General features: G+C 40.4%; 1 protein-coding gene across 1 annotated transcript; it reads left to right on the top strand.

Moving 5' to 3' along the window:
* Window positions 1-970: 970 nt before the first annotated feature.
* LOC310672913 (vomeronasal type-2 receptor 26-like) lies at window positions 971-25,905 on the top strand (the record flags this gene model as incomplete). Its single annotated transcript, XM_083430598.1, has 6 exons — window positions 971-1,170; window positions 2,164-2,455; window positions 12,155-12,955; window positions 23,819-24,049; window positions 24,270-24,396; window positions 25,007-25,905. The coding sequence occupies 6 exons, from the start codon at window positions 971-973 to the stop codon at window positions 25,903-25,905; spliced, it is 2,550 nt and encodes an 849-aa protein (XP_083286724.1).
* Between the last annotated feature and the right edge of the window lie 254 nt (window positions 25,906-26,159).

The raw sequence follows: 26,159 nt of genomic DNA, 5'->3' as shown, positions 1-26,159 counted from the left end.
TGGCCACTGGCCCCATCACCTCCTGGCAAATAGAAGGGGAAGAAATGGAGGCAGTGAGAGATTTTACTTTCTTGGGCTCCATGATCATTGCAGATGGTGACAGCGGTCATGAAATTAAAAGACGCCTGCTTCTTGAGAGAAAAGCGATGACAAACCTAGACCTTTACCTTTATGGAGGGGAAAAAGGCTGCCCAAGGCTATTGCCTTCAAGGATATGTTCTCCCTCCTCTACTGAAGGTAGGAGGCCCCTGTGCGATGGGTTTTAGGAGTCACATGTAGAGAAGGTTCTGCTCCACATCTCCTTCTTGTGGGCTTCCCTTTGGGGCAACTCATTGGTCATTGTGATTACAGAATGCTGGACTTGATGGGCCTTTGGCCTGATGGGCTCCAGGGCTCTTAAGATGCCTATAAAGATCATTCAAACTCATCTTTCTGCCTCCTTGACCCATGTCAGTCAATTCAGTAAACATGTTTTTCTCTTGCTCTGCACCTGCTCTTCTGAAGTCCCAGAGGAAACCTCTCTTCCCTTTACAATTATCTGAACCACATCGATTTATTCTTATTATTTACAGAGTCCAAGCGATCCTCACACCCCACCCTCAAATATTGCATTTGGGAACAATAACACAAACACCACAATTAAGGGCAGCTGGAGGATTATTTCTTCCACTGTGCCTGAAGGGTTTGATGTATAAAATATCTCATGTGCCACAGAGTCCTTGGGGCTAAGATATAGGGCAGGTGAGGGGGGAGCTAAGTTTGTGCAAAGCTTAATCAGGACATAGGAAGTTGCCTTTGAGATCTGTACTATCTGCTGACTGGCATCAGCTTTCCTGGAAGGGGACATCCTCAGCCCTGCTTGGAAAGGTTAGAGAGGATTGCAGTTCACACCTTCTGGGTGCAAAAGAAGATGCTTGTCCACTGAATTTTTGGCCCTTCCCCTCAATCCCCCTTCGACAAGAGACCCAGAATGATAACACTGCTTCTGGTGATGTCTCTCACAAAGTGTGGGTTGCAGCAGTGCCCACCTAGTTTGATTGGTGATACAAATTCTCCTGTAAATTTTTACCAGCCAGCGGACCACCTCATTGGTGGAATCATATCTCCAAGATTTTTTGAAAATCCCTATTCCTTCACCTTTTCCAGCAACCCCTTCAACAGAATTGCTCAGTAAGTAATGATGTATTGATGGGGTGTGTTTCTGTTTCCTAGCTATTGTCCAGTTTCCTTGATGTACCTGAGTTACCTCTGTTTTCTGGTCATCCTGGTAAATCACTGGATCCTCTTTTTTGTTGAGGAAACACCTCATTCAGTGGGATGCAATACAATTGGGAAATCTGGGTAGGAATATAATGTTACACAAAAGAAGCAAACACCCTCTTTACTTATAAACCTATAATATGTAACTAGCTGAAGCTGTTGTGGGTCTTTCCTGGGGGTCGAAACAAGCATGCCAATTACTTTACTTCATTCATTTAAAGATCACTGTATGTCTCATGACTTGGTGAAAAACAGTGTTTCAAAGCATTTTAAAATGCAATTTAAGTAATTGGTAGTAGTTTTAATGTGTGCTGCTATCTGAAGAATAACTTTTTCTCTAAAATGTAGGAAATGGTGTGGGATGTGTTTGAGTTGCAGGTCTTCTGTAGTAAGTGATGTTGGAACTGCACAATTATTTCACCCATGCACAGCAAAATCTATGCAGATTGTAAATGTCTACTGTGCTTAGTCTCGTGCAAAGCAAAGCAGCCTGTGGGCTCAGTTTGGCTCCAGGACCATTTTCTCTGTTGTGCAGCCCAGCCCAGCATAACTAAGACTTCTTGGCTGCTCTGTGGGGCTCCTCTCCCCATATCCCCATTAGAAATATGCAAACCATTATTTGGGAACCTATTTTGCGAGACATTGCCTGGGAGGTTATTTTATAGAGGGATGGGTGGTAACCACTGGACCTAGTGGGGCGGCCGCCAAGGAAGAGTTGTGTTCTGGTTTTGCCTCCTCTCTCCTCCTTGCAAAGATACTGCATCCACTGATACTGGCACACCTCTGCCTTACTTTCCCCTGCCACCTCGCCTCATTTCCTATTTGCTTTGATTAACACAAAAAAGAATGCAACTTTTATTTTCACTGAATTGAGGGTAACTGTTTGACACACTGTTTTTGCAGTTGGGAGATGGTGAGGAGCTCACACGTTCTTCCATACCCCCTTGCTGTTCAAGATGTCAATGACAACCCCAGGCTCTTACCAAACACCCCCCTCGGCTACAGTATGTATGACACCTCTTTTCATGGAAGAATGACTTCTCATGCCCTGATAGACCTGCTTTCTGGTGGAGAAATCAGTATTCCAAACTACAGGTGTGGAAGACAGAAAAAACTGTTGGCTGTTCTTGAAGCTGGTGAATCTGACATCTCCACACACATTGCAAGCATGCTGGGCATCTACAAGATCCCACAGGTAAGAACTGGGTGCAGGTCCAACACACCAGGCAATATATGCCACCTAGTCAGACTGTAGGGAAAACCTAGGATAATGTAACTGATTGTATTGCTTACTTTACATTGTACACTGCTTTGAAACATTGTCTTTCATGAGGTGAAGAGCCATATAGAAACAAACTGAGCCTGGAACTTTTTCCATGGTAAGTACAATGGTTTAATGTGCATTGAAATGGGAAATGCATAATGTGTCTGTATTGTATGCTGTGAAGCATGGCTGGAAACTATCATTGAATTTGTCCATGGCAAGTCTGTGTTTATATGTAAGTTGTTCGTACGTTGCTAGTTTGTATAAGTCTTCAATACAATCACAGAAAGGAGCCGCATTTTTATTTTTCCAATTCATCAGTCTCAGTCTTTCTGCTGTGGTTATGGCAGGGAGATTCCACTTCTATTGTCGTTTTGCAAGGCTCCATGTGCTGGGTATATAATTCAAGAGGATGTTTTGCTCTGTAAATGTAAGGTTGTTCCGTACAGTTCTGTTGATGGTTTCAGTTACCTTCTGCCAAAATTCTTTTCATTCTTCATTCATGCGTCTCCAGAATTGTGTACATGACAGTAAAGATGCTTGGTGATACAATTCTAAGTCTGGGATCCCAAATCCTCCTTCTTTTATCAGGATTTGTATTTTTTCCATATTCTTGCAACTGAAGAGCCCCAAAGGCACTTTTTTTTTAAAAAAAGATTTAATTCTGAGAAAGTATTTGCTCGGTATATGAATTTGAATTCCTCTTAAGATATAGGTATTATTCTCTAGGTATTATTCTCATTTTAAGAGCATTGGCTTTCCCCAACAGGTCAAATTCAATGACTCCTATTTGTCGATGTCTTTTGATACCTCATGATATATTTCGTTGATGTTTAATGACACTAATTTAGATAAGTTTCATGGTATTAATATGCCTAGATATTTAATGTTGTCTTTGCAAATATGAAATTAGTATTGTTTATATGCCTGAACCAAAAAGTTATTTTCTATTAACATCAACTCCGATTTGCACCAGTTTATAGTGTAACCAGAGATATTTTTCATTAATACTGGAACAGTACTGTGAAGTTTCGTAATAAGCAGAAGAATATCTTCTATTTGTATTCAAGTGAGTTATGAATTGTACCAAAGAATTCCTTACGCTGTCTAATAGTACATGCCAGGAGCTCCAAACAGATATTAAAAAGCAAAGGCAAAAACGGGCAGCCTTGCCTAGTACCTCTGGATAATGCGAAAGGTGCAGACATTATGCCGTTTATCTTAACTCTAGATGTAGGGGACCAATAGAATAGGTTTATCCATTTTATAAAGTCTAATGGAAAACCATTTTTTTGTAGTACTTTTTTCATATATAGTTTATCAAAAGCTTTTTCCACATCTAGAGATAGTATAGGTAAATCTTCACTGTTCCTGTCTAAATTGATCAAATCCACTACCAGAGAGCCAGTGTGGTGTAGTGGTTAAGAGCGGTATTCTCGTAATCTGGGGAACTGGGTTCGTGTCTCCGCTCCTCCACATGCAGCTGCTGGGTGACCTTGGGCTAGTCACACTTCTTTGAAGTCTCTCAGCCCCACTCACCTCACAGAGTGTTTGTTGTGGGGGAGGAAGGGAAAGGAGAATGTTAGCCGCTTTGAGACTCCTTAAAGGGACTGAAAGGCGGGATATCAAATCCAAACTCCTCCTCCTCCTCCTCTTCTTCTTCTTCTTCTTCTTCTTCTTCTTCTTCTTCTTCTACCAGCCTGATGGGATCTGCAGCTTGTCTCACCTTTATAAACCCTGTTTGGTCATTTTTTATAATAGTTGTTATTACCGCTTGCAGTCTATTTGCCAGTATCGCAGTTAAGATTTTTGTATCAATGTTTATCAAAGAAATTGGGCGATGGTTGGCACAAGCGTCGGGTCCCTGCTAGGTTTTGGAATAACAGGAATATAAGCCTGGTTGAATAATGTTGAGCTGATTCCTTCTCTAAATAGGTGACACAAGATCAATATATGTTTTATACCATTCCACTGGAAAGCCGTCTAGCCCTGGTGCTTTACCATTTGCCATATTTAAGATTGTTTTCCTAATCCTGGCTTCTGATATTGGAGACACCAATAGTTGTTTGGGTGTGTTTTCTAGCCCTGGTAGTTTTCTTTTTTTGAATTCCCTGCCCCCCCATAACCTTTCCTGGTATCTCTTCTGGTTTACTTGTTTTTGTTGTTTAGTCGTGTCCGCCTCTTCGTGACCCCATGGACCAGAGCACGTCAGGCCCTCCTGTCTTCCACTGCCTCCTGCAGTTTGGTCAAACTCATGCTGGTAGCTTCGAGAACACTGTCCAACCATCTCGTCCTCTGTCGTCCCCTTCTCCTTGTGCCCTCCATCTTTCCCAACATCAGGGTCTTTTCCAGGGAGTCTTCTCTGGTTTACTTGTTGTTGTTTAGTCATTCAGTCGTCTCCGACTCTTCGTGACCCCATGGACCAGAGCACGGCAGGCACTCCTGTCTTCCACTGCCACCCGCAGTTTGGTCAGATTCATGTTTGTAGCTTCGAGAACACTGTCTAACCATCTCGTCCTCTGTCGTCCCCTTCTCCTTGTGCCCTCCATCTTTCCCAACATCAGGGTCTTTTCCAGTGAGTCTTCTCTTCTCATGAGGTGGCCAAAGTATTGGAGCCTCAGCTTCACGATCTGTCCTTCCAGTGAGCACTCAGGGCTGATTTCCTTAAGAATGGATGCGTTTGATCTTCTTGCAGTCCATGGGACTCTCAAAAGTCTCCTCCAGCACCATAATTCAAAAGCATCAATTCTTCGGCGATCAGCCTTCTTTATGGTCCAGCTCTCACTTCCATACATCACTACTGGGAAAACCATAGCTTTTACTATACGGACCTTTGTTGGCAAGGTGATGTCTCTACTTTTTAAAATGCTGTCTAGGTTTGTCATTGCTTTCCTCCCAAGAAGCAGGCGTCTCTTAATTTCGTGGCTGCTGTCACCATCTGTAGTGATCATGGAGCCCAAGAAAGTAAAATCTCTCACTGCCTCCATTTCCTCCCCTTCTATTTGCCAGGAGGTAATGGGACCAGTGGCCATGATCTTCGTTTTTTTGATGTTGAGCTTCAGACCATATTTTGCGCTCTCCTCTTTCACCCTCAATAAAAGGTTTTTTAATTCCTCCTCACTTTCTGCCATCAAGGTTGTGTCATCTGCATATCTGAGGTTGTTGATATTTCTTCCAGCAATCTTAATTCCGGCTAGGGATTCATCCAGCCCAGCCTTTCACATGATGAATTCTGCATATAAGTTAAATAAGCAGGGAGACAAAATACAGCCTTGTCGTACTCCTTTCCCAATTTTGAACCAATCAGTTGTTCCATATCCAGTTCTAACTGTAGCTTCTTGTCCCACATAGAGATTTCTCAGGAGACAGATGAGGTGATCAGGCACTCCCATTTCTTTAAGAACTTGCCATAGTTTGCTGTGGTCGACACAGTCAAAGGCTTTTGCATAGTCAATGAAGCAGAAGTAGATGTCTTTCTGGAACTCAGCCCAACCAGTGGTTTTTCCTACTTTCTTCAGTTTAAGCTTGAATTTTGCTATAAGAAGCTGATGATCTGAGCCACAGTCAGCTCCAGGTCTTGTTTTTGCTGACTGTATAGAGCTTCTCCATCTTTGGCTGCAGAGAATATAATCAATCTGATTTCGATGCTGCCCATCTGGTGATGTCCATGTGTAGAGTCGTCTCTTGTGTTGTTGGAAAAGAGTGTTTGTGATGACCAGCTTGTTCTCTTGACAGAACTCTATTAGCCTTTGCCCTGCTTCGTTTTGAATTCCAAGACCAAATTTGCCAGTTGTTCCTTTTATCTCTTGATTCCCTACTTTAGCATTCCAATCCCCTATAATGAAAAGAACATCCTTCTTTGGTGTCACTTCTATAAGGTCTTGTAAGTCTTCATAGAATTGGTCAATGTCAGTTTCTTCAGCACCAGTAGTTGGTGCATAAACTTGGATTATTGTTATGTTAAAAGGTCTGCCTTGGATTCGTATCGACATAATTCTATCATTTTTGAGATTGCATCCCAGTACAGCTTTCACCACTCTTTTGTTGACTATGAGGGCCACTCCATTTCTTTTGCGGGTTTCTTGCCCACAGTAGTAGATATGATGGTGATCCGAACTGAATTCGCCCATTCCCATCCATTTTAGTTCACTGATGCCCAGGATGTCAATATTTATTCTTGCCATCTCATTTTTGACCACATCCAACCTACCCAGGTTCATGGTTCTTACATTCCAGGTTCCTATGCAATTTTTTTCTTTACAGCATTGGACTTTCCTTTCGCTTCCATGCATATCCACAACTGAGCGTCCTTTCGGCTTTGGCCCAGCCGCTTCATCAGCTCTGGATCTACTTGTACTTGTCCTCCACTCTTCCCCAGTAGCATGTTGGACGCCTTCCGACCTGAGGGGCTCATCTTCCAGCGTCATAACTTTTATATGCCTGTTGTCTTTGTCCATGGAGTTTTCTTGGCAGGGATACTGGAGTGGCTTGCCGATTCCTGCTCCAGGTGGATCACGTTTGGTCAAAACTCTCCACTATGACCTGTTCATCTTGGGTGCCCTGCTCGGCATAGTTCATAGCTTCTCTGAGTTCTTCAAGCCCCTTCGCCACGGCGAGGCAGTGATCCATGAAGGGGCTCTGGTTTACTATACAGGTCCAAATAGAATTTTAGGAACTGGTTGTTAATCACAGTTGGAGATGTAGGCACTTCCCCTAATTCACCTCTAATTTATGAGATTATTGACTTCTCCCCCCCCCTTTTTTTTGCATAAGTCGATTTGTAAGAATCTTACCTGCCCTTTCACCTGCCTCCCAATACTTTTGTCCTGTACACATAAGTATGAATTCAACTTGTTCGGACAATATACTATTTAGCTCAAATTTCTTCTTTCATATCTTCCTATACAATTCATCAGTTGTCTTATTAACTATTAATGTCCATAAATAATTTCATTCCTCTTTCATTTTTCTCCCCTTACTATTTCTAAGATTTTTTTTTATGTGATTCAGTCTCTAACTAAAATAGTATTATTAAAATACTGTTGTATTTTATTGTATTTTATTAAAAAAGTATTAAAACACTATTGTATTTTAATAGTCTATTGGAAGCCACCCAGAGTGGCTGGGGAACCCAGCCAGATAGGCGGAGTATAAATAGTAGATTATTATCATATTATTATTATTATTATTATTATTATTATTATTATTATTATTATCTAATAAAAGCTTTATACGATTCCCATTCATAAATCCTAGTGGTCGAAGTCTCAGTATTTATATTGAAGAGTTGTTCACTCTTGGTCTTCATTTGTTTTACAAACTCATCATCGTTAAGTAGTGAGATGTTAAAATACCAGTTTCTTGGTATCTTAGCTGTATTATAATACTTCCAATCCAAGCTTCATTACAAAGGACAAAGAGCCATGCACATATGGGAAGCACTCAATATTACACAATGAGAATTTTTTCTGAAGACCTGTGGTTATCCAGACTTTCCCCCCACTTTGAACCCTTTGAAATAAAGATCTGTGCTCAGATACACAACATCCATCAATCTCACAATCTTGAATTTGATGGTAGAAGGACACTGATATTAAGAAAAAATCCAACCTAAAAGAATTTTTATGTACTTGACTAGAAAACATAAATTTCCTTTTAGTTGTTGTTGTTGTTTTGTCGTTCAGTCGTGTCCGACTCTTCGTGACCCCATGGACCAGAGCACGCCAGGCACTTCTGTCTTCCACTGCCACCCGCAGTTTGGTCAGATTCATGTTTGTAGCTTCGAGAACACTGTCTAGCCATCTCGTCCTCTGTCGTCCTCTTCTCCTTGTGCCCTCCATCTTTCCCAACATCAGGGTCTTTTCCAGTGAGTCTTCTCTTCTCATGAGGTGGCCAAAGTATTGGAGCCTCAGCTTCACGATCTGTCCTTCCAGTGAGCACTCAGGGCTGATTTCCTTAAGAATGGATGCGTTTGATCTTCTTGCAGTCCATGGGACTCTCAAGAGTCTCCTCCAGCACCATAATTCAAAAGCGTCAATTCTTCGGCGATCAGCCTTCTTTATGGTCCAGCTCTCACTTCCATACATCACTACTGGGAAAACCATAGCTTTTACTATACGGACCTTTGTTGGCAAGGTGATGTCTCTACTTTTTAAAATGCTATCTAGGTTTGCAATTGCTTTCCTCCCAAGAAGCAGGCGTCTCTTAATTTCGTGGCTGCTGTCACCATCTGCAGTGATCATGGAGCCCAAGAAAGTAAAATCTCCCACTGCCTCCATTTCCTCCCCTTCTATTTGCCAGGAGGTGATGGGACCAGTGGCCATGATCTTCGTTTTTTTGATGTTGAGCTTCAGACCATATTTTGTGCTCTCCTCTTTCACCCTCAATAAAAGGTTTTTTAATTCCTCCTCACTTTCTGCCATCAAGGTTGTGTCATCTGCATATCTGAGGTTGTTGATATTTCTTCCAGCAATCTTAATTCCGGCTAGGGATTCATCCAGCCCAGCCTTTCGCATGATGAATTCTGCATATAAGTTAAATAAGCAGGGAGACAAAATACAGCCTTGTCGTACTCCTTTCCCAATTTTGAACCAGTCAGTTGTTCCATATCCAGTTCTAACTGTAGCTTCTTGTCCCACATAGAGATTTCTCAGGAGACAGATGAGGTGATCAGGCACTCCCATTTCTTTAAGAACTTGCCATAGTTTGCTGTGATCCACACAGTCAAAGGCTTTTGCATAGTCAATGAAGCAGAAGTAGATGTCTTTCTGGAACTCTCTAGCTTTCTCCATAATCCAGTGCATGTTTGCAATTTGGTCTCTGGTTCCCCTGCCTCTTCTAAATCCAGCTTGCACTTCTGGGAGTTCTCGGTCCACATACTGCTTGAGCCTTCCTTGAAGAATTTTAAGCATAACCTTGCTAGCGTGTGAAATGAGTGCAATTGTGCGGTAGTTGGAGCATTCTTTAGCACTGCCCTTCTTTGGGATTGGGATGTAGACTGACCTTCTCCAATCTTCTGGCCACTGCTGAGCTTTCCAAACTTGCTGGCATATTGAGTGTAGCACCTTAACAGCATCATTTTTTAAAATTTTAAATAGTTCAGCTGGAATACCATCACTTCCACTGGCCTTGTTATTTGCAATGCTTTCTAAGGCCCATTTGACTTCACTCTCCAGGATGTCTGGCTCAAGGTCAGCAGCCACACTACCTGGGGTGTACGAGACATCCATATCTTTCTGGTATAGTTCCTCTGTGTATTCTTGCCACCTCTTCTTGATGTCTTCTGCTTCTGTTAGGTCCTTACCACTTCTTTGAACGAAATGTTCCTTTCATATCTCCAATTTTCTTGAACAGATCTCTGGTTCTTCCCATTCTGTTGTTTTCCTCTATTTCTTTGCATTGCTCATTTAAGAAGGCCTTCTTGTCTCTCCTTGCTATTTTTTGGAATTCTGCATTCAATTTCCTGTATCTTTCTCTATCTCCCTCGCATTTTGCTTGCCTTCTCTCCTCCGCTATTTGTAAGGCCTCATTGGACAGCCACTTTGCTTTCTTGCATTTCCTTTTCATTGGGATGGTTTTCGTTGCTGCCTCCTGTATAATGTTTCGAGCCTCCATCCATAGTTCTTCAGGCACTCTGTCCACCAAATCTAAATCCTTAAACCTGTTCCTCACTTCCACTGTGTATTCATAAGGGATTTGGTTTAGATTGTATCTTACCGGCCCAGTGGTTTTTCCTACTTTCTTCAGTTTAAGCTTGAATTTTGCTATAAGAAGCTGATGATCTGAGCCACAGTCAGCTCCAGGTCTTGTTTTTGCTGACTGTATAGAGCTTCTCCATCTTTGGCTGCAGAGAATATAATCAATCTGATTTCGATGCTGCCCATCTGGTGATGTCCATGTGTAGAGTCGTCTCTTGTGTTGTTGGAAAAGTGTGTTTGTGATGACCAGCTTGTTCTCTTGACAGAACTCTATTAGCCTTTGCCCTGCTTCGTTTTGAATTCCAAGACCAAATTTGCCAGTTGTTCCTTTTATCTCTTGATTCCCTACTTTAGCATTCCAATCCCCTATAATGAGAAGAACATCCTTCTTTGGTGTCACTTCTATAAGGTGTTGTAAGTCTTCATAGAATTGGTCAATTTCGGTTTCTTCAGCACCAGTAGTTGGTGCATAAACTTGGATTACTGTGATGTTAAAAGGTCTGCCTTGGATTCGTATCGAGATCATTCTATCATTCTTAAGATTGCATCCCAGTACAGCTTTCGCCACTCTTTTGTTGACTATGAGGGCCACTCCATTTCTTTTACGGGTTTCTTGCCCACAGTAGTAGATATGATAGTCATCCGAACTGAATTCGCCCATTCCTGTCCATTTTAGTTCACTGATGCCCAGGATGTCAATGTTTATTCTTGCCATCTCATTTTTGACCACATCCAACTTACCAAGGTTCATGGTTCTTACATTCCAGGTTCCTATGCAATATTTTTCTTTACAGCATTGGACTTTCCTTTCGCTTCCATGCATATCCGCAACTGAGCGTCCTTTCGGCTTTGGCCCAGCCGCTTCATCAGCTCTGGATCTACTTGTACTTGTCCTCCGCTCTTCCCCAGTAGCATGTTGGACGCCTTCCGACCTGAGGGGCTCATCTTCCAGCGTCATAACTTTTATATACCTGTTGTCTTTGTCCATGGAGTTTTCTTGGCAGGGATACTGGAGTGGCTTGCCGATTCCTGCTCCAGGTGGATCACGTTTGGTCAAAACTCTCCACTATGACCTGTTCATCTTGGGTGCCCTGCTCGGCATAGTTCATAGCTTCCCTGAGTTCTTCAAGCCCCTTCGCCACGGCAAGGCAGTGATCCATGAAGGGGTTCCTTTTAGTAGGTTTCCTTAAATACCAAGGGTCAACCAGATTCAATTCTTGTATGCACTTTTTGAGAGTTTCTCTAACTAATGAATCTTTTTTTCATGGAGGCCTGTTTCTATCCAGGTAAGGATCAGTTATTTCATTGAAATCACCTTCTATTATAAGTTTATCGTATGTACTTTGACTCAGATGACTAATACATTGATAAAACATATCTAGGGAATCTACATTTGGCCCATATATATTAATCAACATTATTACCATTTTGGCAATTTTCACACACAAAATTAAATAGCGTCTATTTTCATCACTAATAACTTGTTGTGTATCCACCCTCAATCCTTTTTGTATCAAGATAACGAGGCCTCCTGTATTGGAAGCATAATTTGTAGTATATACCTCTAATACCCAACCCTTCATTAACACTTTTTTTTGTCTTTTGCCCACAAATGTGTATCTTGTAAATAAGCGTTATCGGTATTTAAAGATTTTAAGTATTGCAGAATTACTTGCTATTTTTTTTAAATCTTCCAGCCCTTTTACATTTAAACTAACTAACTTCATATTGTATTATTAATTTCCTTTGGGCCACTCTTATCTTGGTCATAAATCCAATATTCATTGCTACAAGGTTTCTTGTAGATGCATATACGTATATATATAAAATGCCATTCATACATCTCATTAAATTGACCATCACCTTTCACATAGAAGTATCCACTCTTAGTCTTGAAAAACACACCACCAGTCTCTTTTTCTTTCCTCACCAGCTCAGTTATGGCTTTGTTCTTAATGATAAAGCTCAGTTCCCTTTTGTCTACTGGATGACTCCAAAGCAAGACACTCAGTACCATGGGGTGGTCCAACTCCTCCTTCATTTCAGATGGACGTGGGTCGGCCTCTTTGCTCCAAAAAATGACAACGGAGAACGGTCCCTGAGTACCTTGACACCTCTGATGATCAAAAAGGAAATTTGTATTGCCTTCACAGAAAGAGTAGAACATAAGACTTGGCTCTGGATACCCCATGAAGCACCTGCCGCGTGGAGAGAAGTCAATGTATTTGTTTACACTGCAGACTCTCAATATGGACTTTACATAATCATAGAGGTGGAATCCTTACTTCAAAGGGTACAGAGTGGAGGGAAAGTCTGGATAACCACAGGTCTTCAGAACAAATTCTCATTTTGTAATAGTGAGTGCTTCCCATATGTGCATGGCTCTTTTTCCTTTGTAATGAAGACTAGAAAAAGGACCAAAAAGGACTACTATGAGTCAATGTCTCCAACTATTTCAAGCTGCATGATAAATGTATATAATTGTTCATATTCAAAGCATACCTTGTCCCTGAGGGGTTTAACGAAATGCAGGGAGATGGAGAAACTGCAGTTGCTGCCCCAGGAAGAGGTGGAAAGAATCCACCTGGAAGACAACTATATCAATTACTTGAATATCCAAGTTGTGGCTCAGGCTTTAAATGCAGCATATTCATCCAGATCAAAGCGGAGTTCGATTGTGGGAGGTGGAAGAGGAGGAGGCAGGTTGGAACATCAAAGTCTATGGTCATGGCAGGTATGTCCGTTCCCTTTTGCAAACTGCAATTCTTTTTTTTTTTTTTTAATTTTTATTTTTTCCAATGCAAAATCATAACAAAAATTACAAACATTGAATCCAAAAAAATACTATACAGACAAACAAAACGGGACGTACAAAAAAAAACAAAAAACCAGAAAAAAGGGGAACAAAACAGAATCAAACGAAAACGAAAAAGCACACATTTACAGGAAAACAAAACATATCACTACATACATTTACACATATTGACTTCCTTCCTTTGTTCTAAAACCTCAGTAAATTTACTCTTACTGTATTGTTGTGTCTGGTTAAATTACTTTCATCTTTATACTTTTTTTTTTTTTATATATATATACACCATTTTTTTCCCCTTTAACCCTGTAAAGCATCATTCATTACATACCAATATACTTACTCCAGAACAATGTTTTTTCATATACTCTTTTGCACAACCCCATTCTTTTAATAATTTCTGGTCCGATTGTCCCCTTATAAATGCTGTGAGTCTTGCCAGATTTATGTATTCACAAAATTTAATTTGCCAATCTTTCACTGATGGAATTTTCCTCCCTTTCCAGTTTTTTGCTATAAGCATCCTGGCAGCTGTTGTTGCATAAAGGAACACTTTCCTTTGGTTTTCGGGAATATCGTTTGTAATTAAGCCTAAAAGGAATGCCTCTGGTTTTTTACTGAAAGATATTTTAAACATCTTTTTGAGTTCTTCGTAAATTTCGTTCCAGAATTGTTTAATAGGTCGGCATTCCCACCACATGTGAAACATTGTTCCTATTTCTTTTTTACATCTCCAACAGATATTCGAATTTAATTTATAAATTTTAGCCAATTTTACCGGAGTTAAGTACCATTGGTACACCATTTTCATAAAGTTTTCTCTTATTATGTAACATGCCGTGAACTTAATATCATGTTTCCATAATTTCTCCCATTGTTCTAGCCGAATCACATATCCTATATCACATGCCCATTTGATCATAACTTCTTTTACTTCTTCATCCTTTAATTCCCATTCTAATAAGAAATTATACATTTTGGATATATTTTTTTTTGAGTTTTGTAATAATACTTTTTGTAATTTTGATTCATCTTTTTCAAATCCTATTGTTTTATCCTGATTGAATACTTGTGCAATTTGGTGATATTGAAACCATGTAGTACAGTATTGGGTCACCTCTTCATATGGTCTTAATTTTAGTTGGCCCTGTTCTTCCTTTAAGAGCTGCTGGTATGTCGCCATTTTTCCTATAGTATTTTTCTTTTTAACAGATGTTACTTCTAATGGTGAGACCCACCATGGGGTTTTCGGTTCTAACAACCTTCTATATCTCACCCAGACCTTGTATAATGCATTTCTAATTACGTGGTTTAGGAATTCTTTATGTACTGCCACTTTGTTATAAATTAAATAGGCATGCCAACCATATCTGTTGTTCCATCCCTCCAAATCCAAAATGTCACTGTTATCCAATTTGATCCAATCCTTGATCCAAGTAAAGCATGCCGCATCATGATATAGTCTCAGGTCTGGGAGTCCAAAACCTCCCCTCTCTTTTGTGTCGGTTAGTAATTTATATTTGATCCGTGGCTTTTTGCCTTGCCATATAAACTTTGTTAGGTCCGTTTTCCATTTTTTAAAACAATCATCTTTACCTATTATGGGAATCATTTGAAAAAGGAACAAGAGTTTTGGTAAAATATTCATTTTAATAGCCGAAATTCTACCCCAGAGTGTTAAATTCAGTCTTGTCCAAGTTTCCATTTCTCTTTTTGTTTCTTCCCAGTTTTTTTTATAATTATCTTCAAACAAATTTATATTTTTCATTGTTAATTGTATTCCTAGATATTTCACTTTTTTTACAATTTGTAATCCAAATTTTTCTACCAGTTCCTTTTTCTCTTGATCTCCCATGTTTTTTACCATTAGTTTCGTTTTTTCTTTATTCAAGGCAAAACCTGAGACCCTTCCAAAGTTTCCCATTTTTTCTAGAGCCTTTGCTATGCTTTCCTTTGGGTTTTCCACCATTAAGACTAAATCATCTGCAAATGCCCTTATTTTGTATATTTTCTCTCCTAGGGATATTCCATTTATTTCTTGATCCAGTCTGATTTCTTGATTTAATATTTCCAAAACCAAAATAAATAATAACGGTGAAAGTGGGCACCCTTGTCTGGTGCCCTTCTGTATTTTAAAATAATCAGTTGTGTCATTATTTATTATTATATTTGCTTCTTGTTGTTCATAAATTGCTTTTAGCCCTCTTGTAATTTGGTCCCCCATGTCCATCTGGTCTAATAATATTTTTAGAAATTTCCATGATACTTTGTCAAACGCCTTTTCCGCGTCCACAAAAACAAAGGCTACCTTCTTACTCGGTTTCATGTCTAAATACTCGATCATATCAATCACTGTTCTTATGTTATCACTCATTTTCCTGCCCGGCAAGAACCCTGCCTGCTCTTTATTTATGCAATCCTGCAAAACTGTCTTTAATCTTGTTGCCAATATTTGTGCGTAGATCTTATAATCATTATTTAGTAATGATATTGGTCTGTAATTGGTTATAAACTCTTTACTTCGTCCTTGTTTTGGGATTACTACTATGTGAGCCTGTTTCCAGGTGTTGGGAATCTTCCCGTCTTCTAGTATTCTATTTAAGAGTGTTTTCATAGGTGATAATAATGGTTCCTCTAATTTTTTGTAATGTATTGCAGTAAGACCATCTGGACCTGGTGATTTTCCCAGTTTCATCTTAATTATCGCTTGATGAAGCTCTGTCGTGGTTATTGGGGAGTTTAGATCTTGAATCTTTTCTTTCTTAATTTTAGGTATATCCTTTCCATATAAATACTTTTTTATTTCATCCTCTGTCTCATTTCCTGCTTTATATAGCTTGTTATAATATTTTATAAAGCACTTTTTAACTTCTTCAGGATTATCTAACGTTCTCCCTTCTTCCACTATTTTATCAATCAGTTTTTCCTTTTGTCTTTTTTTCAATTGCCAGGCTAGCATCTTTCCAGGTTTATTTGCAAATTCGAACGACCTTTGTTTCATCCATTTAATATTATCCTCAATTTCACTATTTAATATTGCTGAAGCCTGGGTTTGTAATATTTTTAGTTTTTGGTTTATTAGTTCATTTTTTGGTTGTTTTGTTAATAATTTTTCATTTATTCCTATTTCTTTCCTTATTTGTTCTAGTTTTTGCTCTCTGATTCTTTTCCTTATTGCACTTTGTTGTATGTAAAAGCCTCTTATGAAAGCTTTACTTGCATCCCATATTGTCCTGATGTCTGTATCCTGTTCTTTATTTAATTCAAAAAATTCTTTCATTAGTTCTTGCGCTTTTTTCACAAGCTTTTCGTCATTTAATATTCTTTCGTTAAGTCTCCATCTTTTGTTAGTTTTCTTGTAATCCTTTAATTCTAATGTGACTGGGTTGTGATCTGTAATAATTTTGGTCTGTATTTCTGCTTTTTTAATTTTAGTTGTTAAATTATTTGATACCCATATGCTGTCAATTCTGCCGGCTGATTTTTTTACTTCCGAGAAATGTGTATACTGTCTTTCTCCTGGGTTTTTATATCTCCATGTGTCAATCAAATTTAAGTTTTCTACCATCTGAAAGAAGGTGTCTGGGAGTCTGCCTTTTTTTTGATTTTCTTTCCCTCTCTGTCCTGTCTAATTCTATTGATGTGACACCATTTAGGTCTCCCATTTAGGTCTCCCACTGCAATTCATTGTCCCAGCTCTGGAATCTTCATGCTAGGATCACAGGTTTTGCATTGAGCCAGACCACTGATCTAGCTAGCTTAGCATTGTCTACCTTGACTGACTAGCAGTGGTTCTGCACAGTTTTTGGAAGGGAATACTTTCCTAGCTCTGCTTAGAGATGCAATTGAGGATTGAATCTGGGACCTTCTGTGTGCAAAGCAGATTTTCTACCACCTAGGTAAACCCAGCCAGATGGGTGGGAAATTAATTAAATTATTATTATTATTACTGGGCAATGCCTCTTCCCCTATCATTCTGCATTCAGGGCCAAACATTGCAGCGATGCCCTGTGTTGGTTTATTTCTACAAATGTATAAGCCACCTTTCATCACATCAGTGTGATCCCAGGGTGGTTTCCATAGGTAAGGTAAAGATAAGTTAAGTCCAGACTATAGGATTGCGGCACTCATCTTGCTTTCAGGCCAAGGGAACCAGCGTTTGTCCACAGATAGCTTTCCATGTCATGCGGCCAACATGACTAAACCGCTTCTGGCACAATGGAACACTGTGACAAAAACCAGAGTGCATGGAAATGCTGTTCACCTTCCCACTGCAGCTTTACCTATTTATCTAACTGCTAGGTTGGCAGGAGCTGGGATAGAGCAATGGGAGCTCACCCTGTCACAGGGATTCGAACCGCTGACCTTCTCATCGGCAAGCCTAAGAGGCTCAGTGGTTTAGACCACAGTGCCACCCGCATCCATAAGAATGCAATGAACATAAAATAGGAAAGACTGTTAAAATAATCCAATCATTTTCCCCAACCCGCCTCCCGGGGAAGGGAATCCTCCTAGAGTCAAAGGAGGGGCACATAAAAAATGGACATAACAGTGAATAATTTGCTAGCAGCAACCAACAAACCAAATTCTAAGGTAGCACCAGACTCTAATTCAGAAATTATCTAAATATGCAGAATCTAGATTTGATTTTTTAATCATGTTCATTGGTTTCATAAACACAGAATCAAAAAGTATATCCATATAAAGAGATTCCTCTAAATCTTAGGACTCCCCCCCCCCATCCCCTCTATGGGGTCTATTTTAAACATTTAATACTGCATATTCTTTCATACTCCAATTTTTATTTCAAACCATATTATTTGAAACCATATCCATGGTAATTGTTGAACTACAAGTGAGATCAAAATCCTACTAATGTTTCCATCTGCTTACAGTGGTCTCATATCTCCCCCCCCCATTCCTTTATAAAGTTTTTGTCCTCTTGGTTCCTGAGTTTTCCAGTCAGTTTTTCCATCTTGTCATAGTCCATCAGCTTAGTTTGCCAAGCTTTTATTACCTTACAAGACCACCACATGTGATAAAGGTACCTTCTTTTTCTGTACATTTCCAACAAGTGTAGTTGTCCTATACTTTTGCGAACTTGGTAAGGGTTAAATACCACTGGTACATCATTTCCCCCCTTCATGGATCACTGCCTTGCTGTGGTGAAGGGGCTTGAAGAACTCAGAGAAGCTATGAACTATGCCGAGCAGGGCACCCAAGATGAACAGGTCATAGTGGAGAGTTTTGACCAAACGTGATCCACCTGGAGCAGGAACTGGCAAGCCACTCCAGTATCCCTGCCAAGAAAACTCCATGGACAAAGACAACAGGTATATAAAAGTTATGACGCTGGAAGATGAGCCCCTCAGGTCGGAAGGTGTCCAACATGCTACTGGGGAAGAGCGGAGGACAAGTACAAGTAGATCCAGAGCTGATGAAGCAGCTGGGCCAAAGCCGAAAGGACGCTCAGTTGCGGATATGCATGGAAGCGAAAGGAAAGTCCAATGCTGTAAAGAAAAATATTGCATAGGAACCTGGAATGTAAGAACCATGAACCTGGGTAAGTTGGATGTGGTCAAAAATGAGATGGCAAGAATAAATATTGACATCCTGGGCATCAGTGAACTAAAATGGACGGGAATGGGCGAATTCAGTTCGGATGACCATCATATCTACTACTGTGGGCAAGAAACCCGCAAAAGAAATGGAGTGGCCCTCATAGTCAACAAAAGAGTGGCGAAAGCTGTACTGGGATGCAATCTCAAAAATGATAGAATGATCTCGATACGAATCCAAGGCAGACCTTTTAACATAACAATAATCCAAGTTTATGCACCAACTACTGGTGCTGTAGAAACTGAAATTGACCAATTCTATGAAGACTTACAACACCTTATAGAAGTGACACCAAAGAAGGATGTTCTTCTCATTATAGGGGATTGGAATGCTAAAGTAGGGAATCAAGAGATAAAAGGAACAACTGGCAAATTTGGTCTTGGAATTCAAAACGAAGCAGGACAAAGGCTAATAGAGTTCTGTCAAGAGAACAAGCTGGTCATCACAAACACTCTTTTCCAACAACACAAGAGACGACTCTACACATGGACATCACCAGATGGGCAGCATCGAAATCAGATTGATTATATTCTCTGCAGTCAAAGATGGAGAAGCTCTGTACAGTCAGCAAAAACAAGACCTGGAGCTGACTGTGGCTCAGAGCATCAGCTTCTTATAGCAAAATTCAAGCTTAAACTGAAGAAAGTAGGAAAAACCACTGGGCCGGTAAGATACAATCTAAACCAAATCCCTTATGAATACACAGTGGAAGTGAGGAACAGGTTTAAGGATTTAGATTTGGTGGACAGAGTGCCTGAAGAACTATGGATGGAGGCTCGAAACATTATACAGGAGGCAGCAACGAAAACCATCCCAATGAAAAGGAAATGCAAGAAAGCAAAGTGGCTGTCCAATGAGGCCTTACAAATAGCGGGGGAGAGAAGGCAAGCAAAATGCGGGGGAGATAGAGAAAGATACAGGAAATTGAATGCAGAATTCCAAAAAATAGCAAGGAGAGACAAGAAGGCCTTCTTAAATGAGCAATGCAAAGAAATAGAGGAAAACAACAGAATGGGAAGAACCAGAGATCTGTTCAAGAAAATTGGAGATATGAAAGGAACATTTCGTTCAAAGATTACCATAATAAAGGACAAAAGTGGTAAGGACCTAACAGAAGCAGAAGACATCAAGAAGAGGTGGCAAGAATACACAGAGGAATTATACCAGAAAGATATGGATGTCTCGTACACCCCAGGTAGTGTGGTTGCTGACCTTGAGCCAGACATCCTGGAGAGTGAAGTCAAATGGGCCTTAGAAAGCATTGCAAATAACAAGGCCAGTGGAAGTGATGGTATTCCAGCTGAACTATTTAAAATTTTAAAAGATGATGCTGTCAAGGTGCTACACTCAATATGCCAGCAAGTTTGGAAAACTCAGCAGTGGCCAGAGGATTGGAGAAGGTCAGTCTACACCCCAATCCCAAAGAAGGGCAGTGCTAAAGAATGTTCCAACTACCGCACAATTGCACTCATTTCACACGCTAGCAAGGTTATGCTTAAAATTCTTCAAGGAAGGCTCAAGCAGTATGTGGACCGAGAACTCCCAGAAGTGCAAGCTGGATTTAGAAGAGGCAGAGGAATCAGAGACCAAATTGCAAACATGCGCTGGGTTATGGAGAAAGCTAGAGAGTTCCAGAAAGACATCTACTTCTGCTTCATTGACTATGCAAAAAAGCCTTTGACTGTGTCGATCACAGCAAACTATGGCAAGTTCTTAAACAAATGGGAGTGCCTGATCACCTCATCTGTCTCCTGAGAAATCTCTATGTGGGACAAGAAGCTACAGTTGTGGGACAATCTCTATGTGGGACAAGAAGCTACAAGAAGCTAACTGGATATGGAACAACTGATTGGTTCAAAATTGGGATAGGAGTACGACAAGGCTGTATTTTGTCTCCCTGCTTATTTAACTTATATGCAGAATTCATCATGCGAAAGGCTGGGCTGGATGAATCCCTAGCTGGAATTAAGATTGCTGGAAGAAATATCAACAACCTCAGATATGCAGATGACACAACCTTGATGGCAGAAAGTGAGGAGGAATTAAAAAACCTTTTATTGAGGGTGAAACAGGAGAGCGCAAAATATGGTCTGAAGCTCAACATCAAAAAAACGAAGATCATGGCCACTGGTCCCATCACCTCCTGGCAAATAGAAGGGGAGGAAATGGAGGCAGTGAGAGATTTTACTTTCTTGGGCTCCATGATCACTGCAGATGGTGACAGCAGCCACGAAATTAAGAGAAGCCTGCTTCTTGGGAGGAAAGCAATGGCAAACCTAGACAGCATTTTAAAAAGTAGAGACATCACCTTGCCAACAAAGGTCCGTATAGTAAAAGCTATGGTTTTCCCAGTAGTGATGTATGGGAGTGAGAGCTGGACCATAAAGAAGGCTGATCGCCGAAGAATTGACGCTTTTGAATTATGGTGCTGGAGGAGACTCTTGAGAGTCCCATGGACTGCAAGAAGATCAAACGCATCCATTCTGAAGGAAATCAGCCCTGAGTGCTCACTGGAAGGACAGACCGTGAAGCTGAGGCTCCAATACTTTGGCCACCTCATGAGAAGAGAAGACTCACTGGAAAAGACCCTGATGCTGGGAAAGATGGAGGGCACAAAGAGAAGGGGACGACAGAGGACGAGATGGTTAGACAGTGTTCTCGAAGCTACAAACATGAATCTGACCAAACTGCGGGTAGCAGTGGAAGACAGGAGTGCCTGGCGTGCTCTGGTCCATGGGGTCACGAAGAGTCGGACACGACTGAACGACTAAACAAACATCATTTTCATATACGGTAGTTTTCTTTCAACGCATAACATGCTGTGAATTTAAAATCTGTTTTCCATAATCTTTCCCAATCTGCCATCTGAATATTATGTCCCAGAACCTTTGCCCAGTGTAATGACTTGACCTGTTCATCTTTTATATGCCACTCTATATAGTAAGCTATACATTTTGGACAGGTAAGTTAACATTATTTTCTAACGTCTCTTTTTGAACTCTTGATATTTCACGACTAAAATCTTTCTTTTTATTTATCTTAAAAATATCATTTAATTGGTGAAACTGTAACCAATCTGTTACTAAATCCCTTATCTCCTCATAATCTTTTAGTTTCACCTGGTGTTCTGCTTCGGTTAACAGCTCTCTATATGTCAGCTCATTACTTCTCATATTCAGTTTTTTCAGAGATATTGCTTCTAGAGGGGAAAGCCACAATGGTGTTTTTTGCTCTAATAGGTTTATATATTTTCCCCATACTATAAAGATTAATTTTCTTATTAAATGATTCTGAAAGCCTTTGTATACCTTTGCTTTTTCATACCATAGATATGCATGCCATCCAAATCTATTGTCGTGTCCTTCTAAATCAAAAATATCTGCATTTTTCAATGCTTTCCATTCCCAGATCCAGCAGATGCAGGATGCCTCATAATATTATTTTAAATCTGTCAGGGCGAAGCTTCCTCTCTCTTTAGGATCAGTTAACAATGTATATTTTATCCTTGGTTTCTTCCTCTGCCAGATAAATCTAGAAATATCTTTTTGCCATTCATTGAAGTGTCCTGCACTGCTGATCACATGTATTGACTGGAATATAAATAGCAATCTTGGCAATACATTCATTTTTATAAGTGATATTCTTCCCCAGAGGGATAAATTCATTCTACTCCAAATCTCTAAGTTTCTCTTTATTTCTTTCCAAGTGTTTGTGTAGCAATCTTTAAATATGTTAATATTTTTAGCTGTCAACCATACCCCCAAGTATTTAACTTTCTTATGTATACTTAAGTCTGTAAGTTGTTGGAAATCCTTTTTATATTGTGCTGTCACATTCTTATCTAAGGTCTTAGTTTTAGTTTTATTTAATTTTAAACCTGCTACTTGTCCAAATTATTGGATTCTCTCCAGAACCTTCAGTAAAAGCTTTTAATTTATATGCTTTATTTCCTACTGTTATTCCTTTAATTGTCTCATCCCCATGTATTTTTCTCACCAGGGTCTCTAAGACCAAAATAAATAATAATGGGAACAGAGGGCATCCCTGTCTTGTCCCCTTCATTATTTTTACATTTTTCTGTATTCCCATTATTCACTATCAGCATAGCTTTTTGATCTAATTAAATTGCCTCAATATCTCTACTGAAAGCCTCCCTGAAATTCATCATTTCAATCATCTTTTTAATGAAGGCCCATGAAATATTATCGAAGGCCTTTTCTGCATCTATAAACAATAAAGCAGCTTTTTTCTTGTTCCTGACCTCAGGTATTCTATAATGTCAATTATATTTCTTATATTATCCTTCATCTGGTGGCCTGGCAAGAAACCTGCCTGATCTTGATGAATTAGATCGAATAAGACCCCCTTCATTCAGTTAGCAAGTATATTGGTCAATAATATATAATCATTATTTAAGAAAGACTATTTTAGCCTAGGCCAATGACTTTTTACAAAATCTACTAAGCACGCCTGGACTAGACAATAACACTTTAGACAGCAATACATTTACAAGCTTTTGCACCCCCACAACAAATGGAGGGACTCCCAACCTTCCTTACAATCTTTGACTTTCAGGGCAACCAATACCACTGGATAGTCTTATTTTTACAGTTTCCTTTAGACTGGTTATTACAGTCATACCTCATGTTGTGTTCACTTCATGTTGCATCTTTTCGGGTTTTCCGGGTTAGCCGCTCGCGATCTGCAAAAACGATCTGCATGCTTCGCGCATATGCAGAAGCACTCTACCGCACCGCGTGCATGTGCAGAACCGGCACTCTAGTTGCAGACTTCTTGGGGTGCAGACGGCACCCCGGAACGGACTGAGTCTGCAACTAGAGGTACCACTGTATAGGGAAAAGAGGATCCTGCAACAGAAACATGACTTTATTCATCTTAGAACTTAGTGTTCTGCTCTTAATAAAGCCATCTTGATAATTCTATCCGTATTTTCCCCAACCTCTTAATCAACCTTTCCTATATGTTGACTTTGGTCATCCCCAAAATGCGGAAGCAGAATGAGGGGGCCTAATAATCTATCACAGTCGCTCTGAGTCCAGAAGAGAGATGTTCCTCCTTGAAAGAAGATAAGGATGCAAAAAATTAGTGGCCACTTAACATACATGGGTTCATGTTATCTTAATGCTGGAGTTTCCTCTGTCATTCCAGCTTCATCCTTTCTTGAAAGAAGTCCGCTTCTATACTAATACTTCAGCTGATGGACAGTACTTGGATGAGGATGGGGCAGTGGCCGCTGACTTTGATATCGTGAATCTGGTGCTGTTTCCTAACAACTCTCTTGCTAGAGTGAAGATTGGGAGAATAGAGAGACACGGGTCCTCAAATATGAAGTTCACGATTAATCCGGAAGCAATTGTATGGCCCAATCTATTTAAGAAGGTAGGGGAAATTATATTTGTTATTTGATTCACTGTGACATGTGCTATGCTATAGCTACATTTTGAATAGTACATATGATGCTTGGACTGCAATCTTGTGCTCACTTCTCTGCAGCTAAGTCCCACTGAGATTAATGAGACCTGCTCTTGAGTAAAATTTCAGGCAAAGGCACAAATGCTACTGACACTTTCTCCCTGGTGCTCAATCTCTTTATGTCTAGACAGTTCCTCGTTCAAGATGCACTGAAAGCTGTCTCCCAGGATTTGCCAAAAAGGTTCAGGAAGGGAAGCCGCCGTGCTGCTATGATTGTGCTCCCTGCTCAGAAGAGACCATCTCCACTAAGGAAGGTAGGGGAAGATATCGGAGGAAAGGACCTTTGATAGAGGGATGGGGCTAATTCCTGAGTCACTACAAACATGATGTTAGTGATGTTATGGCACTGCATGAATGAAATACCCCCTTCAGGGAGGGCTCCCCTGTTCCCACCCCCAGCACCAGGAAATTTTATTTGCCCATGTGGTCAAGCATGTAGAATTAACCTGTATTTAATGATGGTAGCTTTTCTACAAAATTTTGATTTGTGGTTTTTATAGTGTTATTTTCTCATTTCTCATATTGGCTTCTACTACATAACCCATATAATTTTAGAGATGGAGAGGTGAAGCATCTTTGAAATCTACCCATTCATCACTAAAGATTAACTCATATGAAACCTCAAGGATATAACTGCTGCTCAAATAAAATCAAAGCCTCCTGTTCTAAGTGAAGCCAGTGGGAATGAGTTGATGGATTGAGACTTTTCTAGCTGTGAATGTTTGCCTCTCCCCTTCCCAACAAAACAATCTTCTTTCCTGATTTCTCCCATATGCCCACCTTTCCTCAGAATTGAAACAGCATAAGACCATTGTGGGTGTGTGACTGATGTTAGGATACTGAAGTGTCTTTTCCTCTATGCAGATGCTGATGAATGCACTAATTGTCCAGAAGATCAGCATCCAAATGAGGACCGAGATCGATGTGTCCCCAAAGCGATCACCTTCCTGTCCTATGAGGAATATTTGGGGAGCCTCCTAGCTTTCCTTTCTCTCTTCTTATCCTTAACCACAGGTTTTGTGTTAGGAATCTTCATTAAATACAACGAAACTCCCATAGTCAAAGCCAACAACAGGGACCTCTCCTACATCCTCCTCATCTCCCTCCTGCTTTCCTTTTTGTCCTCCTTCCTCTTCATTGGAAGGCCAAGGAAAGGGACCTGCCTTCTCCGACAAACGGCCTTCAGCATCATCTTTTCAGTTGCCGTCTCCTCTGTGTTGGCAAAAACCATCACTGTGGTGCTGGCCTTCCTGGCCACAAAGCCAGGGAACAGGGTGAGGAGATGGCTGGGGAAGAGTCTGGCCAACTCCATTGTCATTTCCTGTTCCAGTGTCCAAGTTCTCATCTGCACCATCTGGCTGGGGGCCTCTCCTCCATTCCCAGATTCTGACATGCATTCCCAGCTTGGAGCAATCATCCTGCAATGCAATGAAGGGTCTGTGTTCATGTTTTATGGCTCCCTCAGCTACATGGGCTTCCTGGCTGCCATCTGCTTCACGGTGGCTTTCCTAGCCAGGAAGCTGCCTGGAAATTTCAATGAAGCCAAGCTGATCACCTTCAGTATGCTGGTCTTCTGCAGTGTTTGGGTCTCCTTTGTGCCCACCTACCTGAGCACAAAGGGGAAATACATGGTAGCCGTGCAGATCTTCTCTATCTTGGCCTCCAGTGCTGGGCTCCTGGGCTGCATCTTCATTCCCAAATGCTACATTATTATACTGAGGCCAGATCTGAACATGAGAGAGCATCTGACAAGAAAAAGCTAAACATGACATTTGATTCTTAGCTCTATGGCTACCATAGAATCATAGAATTATAGAGCTGAACGTCTCCATCAGAATCCTGATTGGAACCACAACTTGTTTTTGGGATTAAAAAATATATATCTGGATCCCTGATAGCATTTTCCAGATGGTTCCAGTAAACCCCACAAATACATGCACATGCATGCATGCGTACATATTATTCTTATTATTTATTGAATTTAGGAGGTCTTGGGGTGGTTCACAGAATAAAATCA

This window comes from Podarcis tiliguerta, assembly GCF_965153285.1.
Source record: "Podarcis tiliguerta genome assembly, chromosome: 2".
In the NCBI taxonomy this organism is placed as follows: Eukaryota; Metazoa; Chordata; class Lepidosauria; order Squamata; family Lacertidae; genus Podarcis; species Podarcis tiliguerta.
Note: the sequence above shows the minus strand (reverse complement) of the source record. Positions and strands in the feature narration are given on the sequence as shown.